The following is a 14,695-nucleotide window of genomic DNA, read 5'->3' as shown; positions in this document are numbered from 1 at the left end:
TTTCCCTCTCTCTGTCTCTCTCCTATGAACTCATGGTGACCTTCAGGGAAAAAAAAAACTTAAAAAAATGGTAGCTCAGGACCAGTAGTTGGCATAAAGTCTATGTCACTGAACTCCCATGTAGTTGACCACAGTTCAAGTCCCAGACCCAGTGGCCTAAACTCACACCAGGCGTGTATGCATGCATACCCAAGATCCTGAGAGAATGGAGGAAAAGGGATTGCAGCATGGCCATTCCCCCTGAGGGGGTGATTTCTTGCTTTCTGTCTCTCTGTCTCTCTCTGTCTTTCTGGTGAGTGCACGTGCCCTATAGCAAAAACTTCTCAAAGAAAAAAAAAAGGTAGGTTATAGGCTAAGAAGTTGTAGAAATTTTAGGTATCTCACTGAGCTAAAAAGGCTTTCAGTTGGGATCTCTGGAGTGAGGGTATACTGGAAATAGACTAGCCCTCACAATGACTAAGGCCTTTAATATCTAATTTCATGATTGGGTTAAAGATCTCTAGTCTAACTACCTGACAGACAAAAAAGTAAGTCTTCTCCATTATAAGATAAATTGTCCAGAGACTCATACAAATTATCTACACAAAATTTTATACACGATAGTTGATATTTCATCAAGAAAACATATAGATTTATTTTTAAATTACAAGATAAAATAATCAAATATCCAGGATATGTAATTATTAAAGTTATCAGATATGGATTTTAAACTAAATATGGTTAATAGTGTCAAAGATTAAATAATAAAACGGAATCCATAGTTCAATTAATGAAATTAGCAGCAAATTAGAAAGAGCTTAAAAGAAAATTAATGTATCTGAATAAATATTCAGCCTTAGGATCAAAGCCTGAAGAAAAAATGAGAGCACAGATAATGTCAGACATGATTAAAAGGTCTAATATATTCAAGAGAGAAAGGAAACAATGAGGCAGAAAAAATATTTGTGGAACTAATAGCCAGAAATTCCCCCAACTGAAATAAGAAATAAAATGTCTACATTTGTATAAAAGAAAACCTTCAAGATTTGCAGATAAATAATTGCTTATTTGGAATGTTAGAAAGAATGCACATTACGAAATAAACCTAGCAAGTTTTCTAGATACATCAATATACAAAGATCAATTGGATTTATATATACCACCAACAAACAATTACAAACTTACAAACTTACTTTAAAAAAAAAAACCCTCATTAATTGGGACCAGCAGATGGCATAATGGTTACATTGCTGGACTTCCACATAGTTCAAATCCCAGATCCGGTGGCTTCAGGTTCATGCTAGGTGCATGTGCATACACGCCCAAAATTCCTAGAGGAGAATGGAGAATAAATTGTGGTGTGGCCATCTCCCCTGTGGGGAATGATTTCTTGCTATCTCTCCCTGTTTCTCCAGTGAGTGTATGTGCTCTATAGCAAAAATCTTTCTAAAAAAAGTACATTAATCTTCTTTTTTCTTTCTTTCTTTCTTTCTTTCTTTCTTTCTTTCTTTCTTTCTTTCTTTCTTTCTCTTTCTTTCTTTCTTTTTCTCTTTCTTTCTCTTTCTTTCTTTCTTTCTTCTTTCTTTCTTTCTTTTTTTCTTTCTTTCTTCTTTCTTTCTTTCTTCTTTCTTTCTCTCTTTCTTTCTCTCTTTCTTTCTTTCTTTCTTTCTTTCTTTCTTTCTTTCTTTCCTTCTTTTTCTTTCTTTCTTTCTCCTTTCTTTCTTTTTTTTAAAAATATATTTTCACTATAGGGCACATATGCTTGCCAGGGAGACAGACAGAATGAGAGAAGTAACCCCTCAGGGGGATGGCGACACCACAGTCCCTTCTATTCTCCTCAGGATTTTGGACGTGCATGCACATGTGCCTGGCTTGAGTTTTAAGTCACTGGGTCTGGGACTTGAACCCCAACCGACTATGTGAGAGTCCAGCAACATCTGCCGATCCCTTAATTTCTTTCATGGGAGAGAGAATGAAAAAGAACAATAGAGAGAGAGAGTGGAGAGAGAAACCCTTTACAGATTTTCCTCACCCTGTACTTCTTGTCCCCCAACCTTCTCACTTGCCAAGATCTGGACACCCACATGCACATGCCCAGAATGTTGCAGATCAGTCCAGGTTCTGAACCCATAGTCGACCATGTGGCTTTCAGCATTATAGGTGTGTATATTACCACCTGTCCCCTATAGCTGGGCCAATCTTTTTATCTTAATATCAAATGCAGTAGTAACAAAAATGATCAAATCCCTGAAAATAAAACTAAGGAAAAATATACAAAACTGATACACAGAAAATATTGAGAAAATTTTAACAAGATTTAAACAGATGGGTATATCATATTCATGAATCGAAATATTAAGTACTGTAGCAATGTCAGTTCTCCCCAAATCGATGAACATGAATGCAGTGCAATTTCAAACAAGGTATCTCCAGGGGTTTGGGGTGTAACTGTGAGTGAAACTTGACACTGATCCTAAACTTTACATAAAATGTAAAGGTTTAAAAATAGCCAAGGTAATTTTTTAAAGAATTATTTATTTAATTAATTGCATTTATTATTAATTTTTAACTTGACCAGAGAGAGAGAAAGAAAGGGAAAGCAAGAAAGCAACCTGCCAGGTCTGGGACTTGAACCGCAGTCTGCCATGTGGAAGTCCAGTGCCTTAACCACCACATCACCTGTTGGCATCATGGCCATGATAATTTTAAAAGAACCACAGAGTTGACAGATTGGTACTATTGGATATCAAGATATAGTATACATTAAGGGAGTGTGCCAGCAGCACAGTGAGAGACAGAATATAGTCAAGGCACTGACCCACACTCAATATATGATGTGGCTAACCCTTTAATATGGTAGGAGAGGATAGATTTTCCTGTAATGGCACAGGGTCAATTACACTAGTATGAAAAAATGTCTTGACTCCTATTTCATATCATACAATTCCATTCAAATGGATCTAAGTGTGAAGGCTAAAACAATAAGGCTTCTTGAAGTAAATACAAGAGAAATATTTATGACCTTGAGACAGGCAAATATTTTCTAACAGAACCCCCAGAATTCTTTAACCATAAATGAAAAGAAGATGGCTTACTCTATCTTAAAATTAAAGACTTCTGTTCATTATAAAAATAGTACAATGAAAAAGTTTAGCCATGGATGAGAAAATATATTTGTAAGGCATGCAGATTAGTATCCAGAATAAACAAAGAAAAGGCTTACAAACAAGAAAAAAGACTGCCTACTCAATATAAACACAAGGAAGAGACTTAAATAGGTATTTCACAAAAGAATATATACAAATGGCCAGTAAATAGACAAAACTCTCCCTAATCACCAAAAACGCAAATTAAAGTCACAATGGAATACTATCACCAAACCTATGAAACTGATTGCAAGGGAAAGTATTAAAAGCATCAGGTGTTAAAGGGGGTGTGGAGCAACAGGAATGCTTGTACACTGCTAGTTGGAATGAAAACTGATATAACCACTTTGGAAAGCTGTTTGGCAGTATTCATTAAAGTTGACCATAAGAGTATCTGCTACCCAGTAAATTCATCCTAGTTATAAGTCACATGGCAATTTAAAAGTCATAGGACCATCAGGTGGTGATGGTTATGTCACTGGATTCCCACATAGCCAGACTTTCCATGGTTGACTGTGGTTGGAGTCCTGGTCCCTGTGGCATAAAACTTATGACAGCATGTGTGTGTGTATGCTCAAGATTCCAAAGAGAAGAAGACATTAAAGAGAGAGATGAAAGACATTTATGGGACAAAGAAATGGGTCATTATCTGTTGATGATAACATGTATAGTATCCCCAACTGGGCAGGTGAGAAATAAATTCATGTTGGAACATTCACTTTACAAGCAAAGGATGTATGTGATTGAATGTATAAAAGAAATTAAAACTAGGGACCAGCAGTTAGCATAATGGCTATGTCACTGAACTCCCATGTAGTCAACCACAGTTCGAGTCTTGGACCTGGTGGCTTAAACTCATGCCAGGTGCATGTGCGTGTATGCCCAAGATCCCAAGAGGAGAATGGAGGAGAAGGGATTGCAGCGTGGCCATCCCCTCTGGGGAGTGATTTGTCATTTTCTGTCTCTCTGTCTCTCTGGCCAGCCCACGCTCCCTATAGCAAAAATCTCTCCAAAAAAAAAAAAAAAGGAAATTAAAATAAAATAAAATAAAATAAAAAACCCAAGAGGAGAATAGAGAAGTGAATGTATGCAGCCATTCCCCGTAGGGGTTCATTTCTCACTTTCTATCTTTCTGTCTCTCTTTGTTTCTCTGGCAAGAGCATGCACCCTATACCAAAAATCCCTCTAAAAAATAAATCATTTTTGACAATTCCCATAACATTATTTGTCAGTGTTCGCCCTGGGCTTGGCTTGAGCTGAATCATGATCAGGAGGCTAATGGTGAAAAAGAGAAAGAGGAAGAGAAAGAGGAAGCTCTTCATCTCGAGAGGACCGGGGAATAGGAAAGAATGAGACAAAGAGACAGAGTAACAGCAGACACAGGCAGCCTGAGCCTAGGTAGCCCAAGCAACTTGTGCTGCCCAAACAATCTGGGTGTCTTTATTTATAGTACAAGGCAACATTGCATATGTGTATTTTACAACATCTCATAGATTCATTGCCAGGTTATAGACAATAAGAAGCAGGTAACAAATCTATAATAGCTTAGACATAGTAAGCCGGGTGTATCTGGGTGTATCTGGCTGTATCCCCTGATGAACATCACATCATGGAGAAATCCCATTAGACTTTTTTTCTAATGGAGAGAAGCCTAGCTAAGGTGTGGGGAGGATACACCTTTAAAACATAAAAGGGATGCCGAGAAGGCTAAAGACTCTTACAGAGGCAGAGAAAGGATTGAACTTTGCTAATTGGGGTCAAGATGTTTCCAGAATTCCATCAGATGTGTCTGTTGGAAGGCCCCTAGCAATTTATACCCTTCGCTCTCCCTGCAGCAAGGGTCAAGGAAAGGACAAGCTGCAAAGTTCTGCCATAGCCCAAAGGGACAGGTGGTGTTTGCTCAGAGCACGTCCCCACACTCTCAGGGCTTCTCTCCAAATGTGTCCCTACAATTATTTATAATAGCCCTGCTGGAAATAACTGTCCATCATCAGCAGAATGAATACAGAATGCTGCACCTCTAAGAGCATTACAGAACAGGATTCAGAAAACTCTGTTACAGGCCCAGTGGCCTGTCAAGCTTATCAACTCTGCTGTGGTGGGCTGAAAGCATATGTAAACAAATGCTGTTTGCAAGCCTCTGCCAGGCAGCAGTGGAAATGGATGCCCTGTTGCTCCAGGAAAGAATGTGGATGTACCTCAGAGCATGATGTTAGCACAGGCAGACTCGGGAGTGTGTTCTGAAAGGTGGGAAAGGAGACTAGGAGGGTTCAAGGGTGGTTTCTGGGAATACTCTACCCAGGGTGTCCACTCTGTTCTCATTTGTTGGTCGTACAGTATGACGTGTACATTTACATGTGCATGTGTGTTTCAATAAGCAGTTCTGTTAAATAACAATTATGTGAAAGTAGTAAAGGATGACCCCAGGATAATCTAGAGATGCTTTGAAAAAAAGTACAGAATGTAGCCAGATCACATCAGAGGATGGATTTTCATAATGTGTTTTGGTGTCACTTTAATTTTACTTTGTATTTAGGGTACTTGGCCAAAGCAGGTGACTACTTACTGCTCAGAGATGAGATTGAAGTCATGCTTGAGGGTGAGTATCAAGGTTATAATGAAATCTTGCTACACAGGTTTTTTAAAAAAGTCACTACTCAGGATTACAATTATTATATACAAAGTACCTCCAAAAAGTTCATGAAATATGTATTATTTTTTTTAAAACTATACATGTATTTCAGCTCTTTTGCACCAAAATAAACTTGCACTTTAATTTACTCTTCCATGAACTTTTTGAAGTCCCCTTCTGTTAATTTCTTGTAAGGATACCAGGATGAGAGAACAGTGGTACTGCTGGGCATTTTCAGGGATGAATGATAGGACTGCGTTAAGAGGCATTTCTGTTCTTTTTTCTGTTTCTCTTACTCTTTCTCCTTGTTTCAGTTTTTTTTTCTCCATTTTTTCCTCTCATTGTCTGAGGACCTGTCACCCTAGAGCCCTTGGGAATTACAAAAGGTTGAAGGTTCATTCACTCATTGATCTGACAAATATTTTCCAGTATCTTTGATGTGACAGCATTATTCTACCTCCTGGAAATACAACAGCAAATAAAGCAGTCTCTTCCTTCAGACAATTTAAATTTTAGTGGATGGGAATGTACATTTGCAGAGAAGGGAACTAAAGAGTAATTTTACCAGAAGGTTTGGGTCTTAGGCATCTCTTTATTAGCCTCAGTTTATTGCCCCATCAGATGAGTTACAAATTCAGATGAGTTAGAAAAATAGGGTGATTGCCTTCTTTCCTTCCTATTTTTTTTCTTTTTTTGGAGAGGTTTTTGCTATAGGGCGTGTGCTCTCGCCAGACAGACAGAGAGAGACAGAGAGGCAGAAAGAGAAAAATCACCCCCCAGGGAGGATGGCCATGCCGCAATCACTTCTCCTCCATTCTCCTCTCGGGATCTTGGGCATGCACGCACACGCTCCCGGCGTGAGTTTTAAGCTACTGGGTCCAGGATGTGAACCACGGTCCACCACATGGGAGTCCAGAGACATAGCCACTATGCTAACTGCTGATCCCTTTCCTTCCTATTTTTAACATACTTTAGTTTTCAGAGCAGTTTCAGGCTCATGACAAAGTTGTGCTGTAAGTGCAGGTTCCCCATGTAGGCATCCACCCCTCCTCCACCCCCCCCATCATCAACGCATCATCAACATTCCCCAGAGTGACGTATTTTTAAGATGGGCCAACCTAGTTGACATATCATTATCTTCCTTACTTTCTCATTCATTCATTCACTTGCCTTTTTTTTTTTCTTACGGGTTTTTGCCTTAAGGTACATGTGCTCACTGCAGAGACAGTAAGAGGGCAAAGGAGAAATTACCCCCTGGGGAGATGAACAACATTGCCACAATCCCTTCTCCTCCAGTCTCTTCCTGCAGTCTTGGGCACGCATGCTCATGCACCCAGCATGAGTTTCAAGCCACTGAGTATGAAACTTGAACCGCAATCGGCCATGTGGGAGTCCAGCAATGTAATCGCTACACCATCTGCTGACCCCATTCGTACATTTAACACATACTTAACTGCCTTCTAAATGTCAAGACTAGGAATCTTCCTCTGTCTTTCATAACCTTTTTCTTCTTTCTCTCTTACTGTTCCATGCTCCTTTCTGCATCTCCTTTCCCTCTTGCAATAAAAAAATAAAAAATTTCTTACTCACTATTTGGATACAATGATATTATTTCAGTATATGTATTATCCCAGGTCTTTGTAAAAAAATAAGCTATTGCATATTTGTCTTTAAAACTATCAGTTTTATAACTTTTTTTTTTTTACTTACTCATATATCATAAACATCTTTCCATTTCAAGAAATTTAGGTCTACATCATCATGCTAGTGTGTGTGTACTATTTTATTTTATGACATTCTAATTTCTAAGCAGTTCTCACCAATGAATATTTAGATGGATTCCAACTTTTTAAATTATTGTAACATGAATTCATGAATATAATATATTCACAAGTATTTGTTTAAGCAATCAAGCAGGATGCTCATCACATGAGAGTTGCTTGGCTAATGTTTAATGACATTTGTCTTCTATGGGACATGCTGGGAAAAGAACATAAAACATATAGAGAATGCTACTAGTCAAAGTAGTGGATTGTCAGAAAAATCATGATGTATTTTTCGTTTTTTATTTATTTATTTATTTATTTTAATGCAAAAAGGCATCATACTTTTCTGACAACCCAATAGCAAATGGAGGGAGCAGGGAGAAGGGAGTAGGGGAGAATGGGCTCTGTAGGTGGGCTATTCAGGTTTAGAGTTTCATGACCTCTCAGAGAGACATGCCTTAAAGTAAGGGCCCTTCTGTCATTACAGTTATGGAACCAATGCTTCAAGATGAAGATCTGGTGGTCAGAGAGTTGGCAGAAAAAACCCACAAGCTTTTTAAGGAAATTGCCCAGGGAATGACCTCCTCAACTATTAAACGAAACTTTAAAAAATTGGTTAAGTTCACCTATGTCAAAAAATTGAAGCCACTTTATTATTATTACCAGCCTGAGGACCAAACAGAGTGTCCTACACAAATTGCAAAGACTAAGGATAAGGAAAGCCTCATAGAAGAGAAGGATGAGAACATCATGGTCAAGAATTAGCATCCAAATAGTATCTTGGAGTGAACTTCTGCAAAGGAATGAGTTTCTTTCCTTCTGGACAACTTGAGTCTGTTTGTAGACAATTTTATTAAGGATTCTAGAAAGGATATTGTCCCTTCTTAATACAAAAATAGAAATTAGAGAAATCTTAGTGCCTCTCTGTCCAATATTGACCAGAAATCCTACTTCATCAAACTGACTGACACAATTAAAAAATATACATAAACAAAGTGTTTGATGAGAGACTCTTGGAATTTATTATTCAATCAATGAGCACTTGTTGAGCATCATTGAAGTGCCTAATCTTGTGTTGGGCAGCAAGGATAGTTAATGATACAGACAAGGGTCCTGCCCTCAGGTGGTCACAGTGTGGTCTCTTCTGTACAAGTGTGAGGAACACTGCCCAAGGTTGGGTCCCCCCAAGCTGAAGATGGAACTCAAGGGACAGGAAGGGAAATGAAATACAGGTAGAGGCATTGAGACAGTGAGTGTGGGGGAGGCTGAGGAGCTTAGGGATATAACTGTGGGTGGGAAAGAAGAGTGGGGAGCACTGACACACAGGGAAGTATATGCTGAGCTAATGGGGTGATGCTTTCAGAAATGGAGATCAGATAATTGGTCATGGTCAGTGTTCCTGTTGACATCATGATCTGATCAAACATGGTGTCCTGGATTATAAAACCTTTTAGGGGCCAGCCAATGGCATGGTGGTTAGGATGACTGGATCACACATGACTGACTGTGTGTTTCAAATCTCAGACCACTAGGTGTGTCTAAAATCCCAAGAAGAGAATAAAAAAGGGATTGAGCATATCCATCTCTCCTGAGGGTTGCTTTCTCAGTTTCTTTCTCTCCAGTGAGTGCATGTACCTCATAGTAAACAACAAATAACAAAATAAAGAAGCCTAGACTTGGACTGAGGATATCTGGGTTTGAGCCCTGGCTTCTGCTTTGTAGCTGAGAGCCATAAGTAATTCATTTCACTCCAGGTTTTCTTTCCGTGATATGGAGTACATATTCTCTAAATCATGCACAGTATTATTATGAAGTTTACCGGGATAATTCCATAGGAACTACTTATCAAATATTGAGTGTGTAGATATAAGGCTGTGTCCATTGGGTCTATAGATGTCAAATCTCCAATCTAGCTGCTTTCCTTAGTTTTGTTTCCTGAGTTTGGAGGCTGTCCCTGGATACCTCTCAGTCTGCAGTGGTTTTCTTCCATGCACCTTCCCTCCACCAACTGGGCAGGCTTTTCACAACGAAGTCCTCCCGTTGGGAGAGTCTCTTTTACTGGCATCTTGTGATTCTTCATTCATCATTAGAAGTCTTGTGAGCCCAGCAGATGTCATAGTGGTTATGTCACTGAACTCCCACATGGCCAATGGCAGTTTGAATTCCAGACTTTGTGACTTGAAACTCATACCAAATGCATGTGCGTGCATCCCTAAGATTCCGGGAGTACAATGAAGGAGAAGGGATTGTGGTGTTGCCATCCCCTCTGAGGGATGATTTCTCACTTTTCCTCCCACTGTTTCTTTCTTTCTCTCTCTCTCTCTCTCTCACAGGCACATGCAATGTAAGGAAAAAACCTATTAAAAAAAAGGAGGAGGAAGAACAGGAGGAGGGGAGGGGAGGGGAGGAAGAGGCCTGATGTACTCAAAGGAACAGAGCCCTCAGAAAAAATCTGGGTACCTCACTCCCCAATTTTTTTTTTTTTTGGAGAGATTTTCACTATAGGGTGCGTGTGCTCGCCAGACAGACAGAGAGAGACATAGAGACAGAAAGCGAGAAATCATCCCCCAGGGGGGATGGTCACGCCGCAGTCCCTTCTCCATTCTCCTCTTGGGATCTTGGGCACACACGCACACACGCCCGACATGAGTTTTAAGCCACTGGGTCCGGGACGTGAACCACAGTAGACTACGTGGGAGTCCAGGGACATAGCCATTATGCTAACTGCTGGTTCCCCCTCACTCCCAAATATTTATTTATTTATTTTCAATTTATTTATTTTTCTTTGTTTTTTGGAGAGGTTTTTGCTATAGGGCGTGTGTGCTCGCCAGACAGACAGAGACAGAGAGACAGAAAGCGAGAAATCACCCCCCAGGGGGGATGGCCACACCGCAGTCTCTTCTTCTCCATTCTCCTCTTGGGATCTTGGGCACACACGCACACACGCCCGACATGAGTTTTAAGCCACTGGGTCCGGGACGTGAACCACAGTAGACTACGTGGGAGTCCAGGGACATAGCCATTATGCTAACTGCTGGTCCCCTGAATCTTTATTGAGTCATTGCTCTCAGGAGATTAAATTCTAACTCCTTAACATGGCACACCTTTCAGATAAAGGCTAGAAGATTCAGTCTCTCCCTCGCCTCTTATCACCTATGTGCCATTATAGGGAATCACCTGCACTGGTCCAAGCACAGTGATTCAGGGCCAGGGCTGTGCCACTGGGTATCCTGGATCCCTCCTTCACTGTCCATGTGGTCACAGCCAGGATTGCAACCTGTGTGTGCTGCAGCTTCCTCCTCTGTATAACCAGGATAGGACTTGACCCACTCTTAGCTTTGAAGGACAGAGTGATAATGCCAAGCAATGTGGGTTCACACGGCAGAGTCCACAGATCTGGTGCTCTCTAAGGTATGGCTGAGGTTTCTTTGTCTCCTTCCAGCAGTGTGACATACTTTACCCAAAAGGCCAAATTTCAAAAGGACCTCTCATACTAGATAACCAAGTCGGTTGTTCTTGTACTCTGGAATTTTCAGGAAAATAATTATATCACAGCATCTCTGTCAAGAGAGATTAAAAAAGAAAAGATGAATACAATGCAAATGTCTATGAACAGATAAACAGGAAGACCACATACTGTCTATCCATGCAATAGCATGTTATCAAACCTGAAAAGGAAGCACTGATACATGCCACAGTATGCAGATGTCTCAGAGGCATTATGCTAAGTGAAAAGACCACATACTGCACAACTCAGCTTATACAGAATGCCCTGAGAAGTTATATCCACAGAGATAGACACAGGTCAGTTGTCACCAGGACCGGGGTTTAAGGGAAGAAGATAGAAGTAGATGCTTAATGAGTGTGGGGTTTCCTTCCAGGGTGATGAAAATGTCCTGGTACTTGAAAGATAATCAGATGTGCTGCATGCACCTCATTCGATGCTGAAAAATGACATATTGTGTGAATTTTACCTCAATTTTTAAAAACGATAGGGAATAGTCCCACTCTGCCTGACACTGGGCACGTGATCTGACTGAAGCTTCTGCCCACACTGCTGCTGCCCTCCCTGGGCAGAGTCCTAGGAGGTGATTGTAGTTTCATCGCTGCTGGATCATGCACCTCCCACCCTACCAGACCTGGCCAGGCCCAGTGTTGTCTCCTCGGCTCCCATTACAGGATCATAGGGGACTAGAAGGAGATACCTGGGGTGAGCTCTTCTGCTCGCAGGGTCCCAGGAGTCTGGAGATCAGATGGTGAATGTCTTTGGTGGATGGCATCCATCTGTATGCCAGTGAAGGTGACAATGCCTGACTATGGATAAGCTCCTTTCAAATATAGCATCACATCTGTCACAGGAGACAATATCCCACTTTATCTACCAGCCCCAGTAAGCATATAGGCAAGGTGCAAAAAAAACTAAAGCCCAAAAAGGGGGATGAGCCACCCTGGGGCCACCCGACCTCAGTGGCAGGGTGGACCGGGATCCCACAGTGTGGTCCTGACACTGGTTGCACAAGATCCTGCTGACTCCTCTTAGCAGAGCCTCCCTTACCCCCACCACCTAACCACAGCAAAAGCAGAAGTTAATCTAGCAGAGCTGTGAATCATTCTGTGGAAGGAGAATGGAGAGAAACATACTTTATGAAGACCCTTAGTCAAACAATGTGAGAACTACAAGCAATGTTTTGATTGGAATTGGATTGCTACTAGGAATGTGCTTATGAGATTAGAGGTACCAACTTATACTACAATATAGAATTTAATTCCTGATATTTTGGGATCCCATTTCTTTACAGTTTGACTGCAGTTAATGCCTTTATCTCTTCCCTTACTTCTCCCTTTTCACTACTTCCAGAAATGAAAAATGTCCCAAGATAAAAGTTTTTTCTGTGGAAACTGTCAGATACATTGGAAGGAATTTCATTAAAGGATTATAACTGTAGTAAAGAGTAGCAAAAATTAAAAATATATTTTTAATAGAATGAGTAAATGGAGGAAAATACCCAAGTAACAGGAGTCATCTGGCCAACAGTGGCCATGATGAGCAGGACATTCATCCCAATACAAGGCCAGGAGTGGTGGTTTCCCAGCATCCTTCAGGAGGAGACAGAAGATATAAATCAGCAGGACCTAATGTTCATACAAAATTCATTGCATAAGTTGTTGTGTCATGTGGGGCTATATTAGGTCATCCCTTACTCATAAGAAGGCCATTATTTTACAGATGTATTTACTAAAAGCTTTTCATAAAATAGCCCCAACAATGAGAGATTCTCTAACCACTTTAGAAAAGTTTCACATAACCTGAAGCCAAGCAAGGCAGAAAAACTTTCTGGAATTTCAGACACTGGTCAAATCTGTACTAAATGAAGTATTTTCAGACTATTCTGTCAAGACATGCACTTTTGACTTCTTAAAATTCTTTGCAATTTTTAAATTTGTGGAGTCATAGTTACAAGTATCAGGCACCCACCTGCTCTTCAGCTTTGGTACCTTTGCACTCCTTCTCACAAGTGTGTGCCTGAGCTGAGTGGGCTCGGTCCATTTTACCGAGCTTCTGTTAAGACCAGGTACGTTATGCAACTGCACCATTTAGTCCACATAATGACCTCCTGAAGGTGGTCAGTATTTTATTCCCTTTTTATAGGTAAAGAAACTAAAGCACGAAAAGAATAATTTGTCAGGACACATAGGGACTAGTATATGGAAGTTCAAGGGTTCAAACTTTGGACTTTCTAACTGTAACCACACACCTCAACTCTCTACTGTTAGGTTCTGCTGCTTCTAAGCCTTGTTAGGCTCAGAATATAAGGTCATCTCACATGATTACTGCACCTTACATGGTCCAGTACTTACTAGCCCAATTAAAAACCTCCAAATGCCTAACCTGGCTGAACTCTTCCTTGGGTCCTGGGGAGATCAAAACACCAGTTCTCAAATCAACTTCCTGGAGACTGAGTCTAAACTCAGGCAGAGTTGAGAGCAAAGATAACACATTTCCCTTGAAATTTAGCTCACAATACTGTGAATGTGTCTTGTTTGCCAGACACAGTTCTAGGTGCTGGGAAGCAGCAGAGAATAAAATAATTGTCTTTATGGAACTTGCACCTAGCAGAAGGCAGAGGAGAAACAATCAACAAATTAATAAATAGTATATCATATGGACTGATAGAAGGTGCTATGAGAAGAAATAAGGCAGAGATAGGAGGAAATAGATCTATAAAAAGTTCATGGAAAATGCATATAAAAAATCTTATACATATGGATTTCAAAATTGGCATAAGAATAAATTCATACTTTAATTCCATATTTCTATAACCTTTTTGAAGTTCCTTCATATGTTCCATATACTGCTTTACCTTACATGTACCTGAGCTATAAAACCAGAAGAGGATGCATCACAGGAAGGTGGTTTCCTCTCCTACCACAGGAAGTCATGACTAAAAGCCACTGCTCTCACAGCTGGGGTCTCAGGCTGCCACCATAAAGTGTAGCTTGGATGGACAACTTGAGTGACCTGCTGTGACATCAGAAGACTGTGCAAGTTCCAGCATGAAGGTGTCTCCTGCCCAAGTTGTTAATTCCCTGTTATGGCTAAGATCATTCACCTAGGGGGCCAGGAAATACAGCAACACCCACTGGGAGGAGGAATTGGGTGGCACACCTCTTCCAGAGTCACCTGTCAGGCCAGCACATGCACCTTCCCTACAGCGTAAACATGTCCCATCCACATAATTTAATTACCAAATCAACTGAATTTGGGGAGGAAAAGTCATAAGAAAACAGTATTTTTTAAAAAAATTTATTTCTTTTTTTTTCTATATACATTCAATCTCATTGTTTAGCTTACAATGTGAGCATTTCAGTATATGAACATTTCTCCCTAGTCCAAGATAGTTCAAACTATCTTCAGCTGATAACACCACCTTTCCCCATCCCGTCAATGTTCTACCTGCGTATCCCTTCTCCAAATGTCCTTCATTAGGCTCCACTCCTCCACATACACCTCATCTGACAGTCACACCCATCTGTTGTGTTTGTACAACCGTTAGTCAATCAGTTTCAGTCATAGAGTGCAGACATTCTGTATATGTTAAGTGGAGACATACAATGTCTCTCCTTCATAGCCTGGCTTGCTTCACTCAGCAGTACATCTTCCATATTCTTCC

The 14,695-nt window shown here is 40.4% G+C and overlaps 1 protein-coding gene across 1 annotated transcript in view; it reads left to right on the top strand.

Annotated features, from left to right (window-relative positions):
* MROH9 (maestro heat like repeat family member 9) overlaps positions 1 to 8,288 on the top strand; it is a 102,520-nt gene extending 94,232 nt beyond the window's left edge. Inside the window, exons 13-14 of the mRNA XM_006159769.1 lie at positions 5,662 to 5,724; positions 8,011 to 8,288. Of these exons, the coding sequence (XP_006159831.1) occupies positions 5,662 to 5,724; positions 8,011 to 8,288 (341 nt within the window). The remainder of the gene's footprint in view (positions 1 to 5,661; positions 5,725 to 8,010) is intronic.
* Positions 8,289 to 14,695: the final 6,407 nt, after the last annotated feature.

The sequence above is a fragment of the Tupaia chinensis genome, unplaced genomic scaffold, assembly GCF_000334495.1.
Source record: "Tupaia chinensis unplaced genomic scaffold, TupChi_1.0 Scaffold000651_1, whole genome shotgun sequence".
Lineage (NCBI taxonomy): Eukaryota > Metazoa > Chordata > Mammalia > Scandentia > Tupaiidae > Tupaia > Tupaia belangeri.
This window is presented reverse-complemented; position numbering and strand designations above follow the sequence as displayed.